General features: G+C 44.4%; 1 protein-coding gene across 1 annotated transcript in view; it reads right to left on the bottom strand.

Annotated features, from left to right (window-relative positions):
* The window catches only part of EMH_0028090 (uncharacterized protein), a gene marked incomplete at both ends in the record, with an annotated part of 1,558 nt that extends 729 nt beyond the window's left edge, over positions 1 to 829 (bottom strand). Inside the window, 2 exons of the mRNA XM_013494115.1 lie at positions 163 to 589; positions 786 to 829. Of these exons, the coding sequence (XP_013349569.1) occupies positions 163 to 589; positions 786 to 829 (471 nt within the window). The remainder of the gene's footprint in view (positions 1 to 162; positions 590 to 785) is intronic.
* Positions 830 to 1,052: the final 223 nt, after the last annotated feature.

The following is a 1,052-nucleotide window of genomic DNA, read 5'->3' as shown; positions in this document are numbered from 1 at the left end:
GGGGACGCGTTGCTGCTTTCTGTATCTGTTTCTTCATCCTAAATAAATAAAATAAATAAAATAAAATAAAATAAATAAAATAAATAAATTTATTTTAATTTAATTTAATAATTTAAACTTCTACACATACACAGCGCTGAGCTGCCTATACACCTGACGCACCTCGTCGTCATATGAAGATACACCTGAGTCGCTCCACTGCGATTGTTTTTTTTTCTGTTTTTTTTCTTTTTCTTTTTCTTTTTCTTTTTTGTTTTTTTTAGTTATAGATGAATCACTAGACTCGCCGCCAGCAACAGAAGAAAACAATTCTTCTTCTTCTTTTTGTTGTTTCACACGCAGCCGTCGCAGCAGTGGAGACGGAGTCCTTGGCTCCTCCTGCTCCAGCTTGTGCTGCTGCTGCTGCTGCTGCTGCTGCTGCTGCTGCTGCTGCTGGTGGTTGTTTATGTCGTCGCTGCTCGGGTGTACAGGCAGCTCGGAGCGCTCAGGCCGCGGGCTCTGGGGTGTATCTGCAGCTGAAGCAGCAGGGGGACCCCCCGCTGCTTCTTCTTCTTCATCGCTGGCGATGCGTTTGCGCAGGCGTCCTCTCCTGTATATGCAGCAACACATGAAGAATTAATAAAACAAATAAATAAAATATTTATTTTATTTTATTTTAATAAACATAAAATAAAATAAATATTTTATCGGGTATGTATGTCGAGCTGCGCTCAATTCCCCGCTTTTTTTTTGCAGCGCATCTGAGGTGTATGTACACCCGAAAACAACACACTCCCGCGGCTCACCGCCGTGCAATCTGAGGAGAAGCTGCTGCGGCTTCGTCGTCCATTCTCTCCTCCGTATTATGCAGGGGCCGCCGGGTGCAGCGGCAGCAACTAGGCGTCCATAATAAACCAAAAGAGAAGAAGAAGTGCGGCGGAGGATGAGGCAGAAGCAAAGAAAAAAAGAAAAAGAGAAAGAGAAACGAAAGAAAGTGATCGGGGGGAAGACGAGACAGCACAGGTGTTCACGGGGGGCTAAGCCAACTGGTGAGTTCAGGTGGAATATATTAT

This window comes from Eimeria mitis, genomic scaffold, assembly GCF_000499745.2.
Source record: "Eimeria mitis Houghton genomic scaffold, Emh_scaff1038, whole genome shotgun sequence".
Taxonomy (NCBI): Eukaryota; Apicomplexa; class Conoidasida; order Eucoccidiorida; family Eimeriidae; genus Eimeria; species Eimeria mitis.
This window is presented reverse-complemented; position numbering and strand designations above follow the sequence as displayed.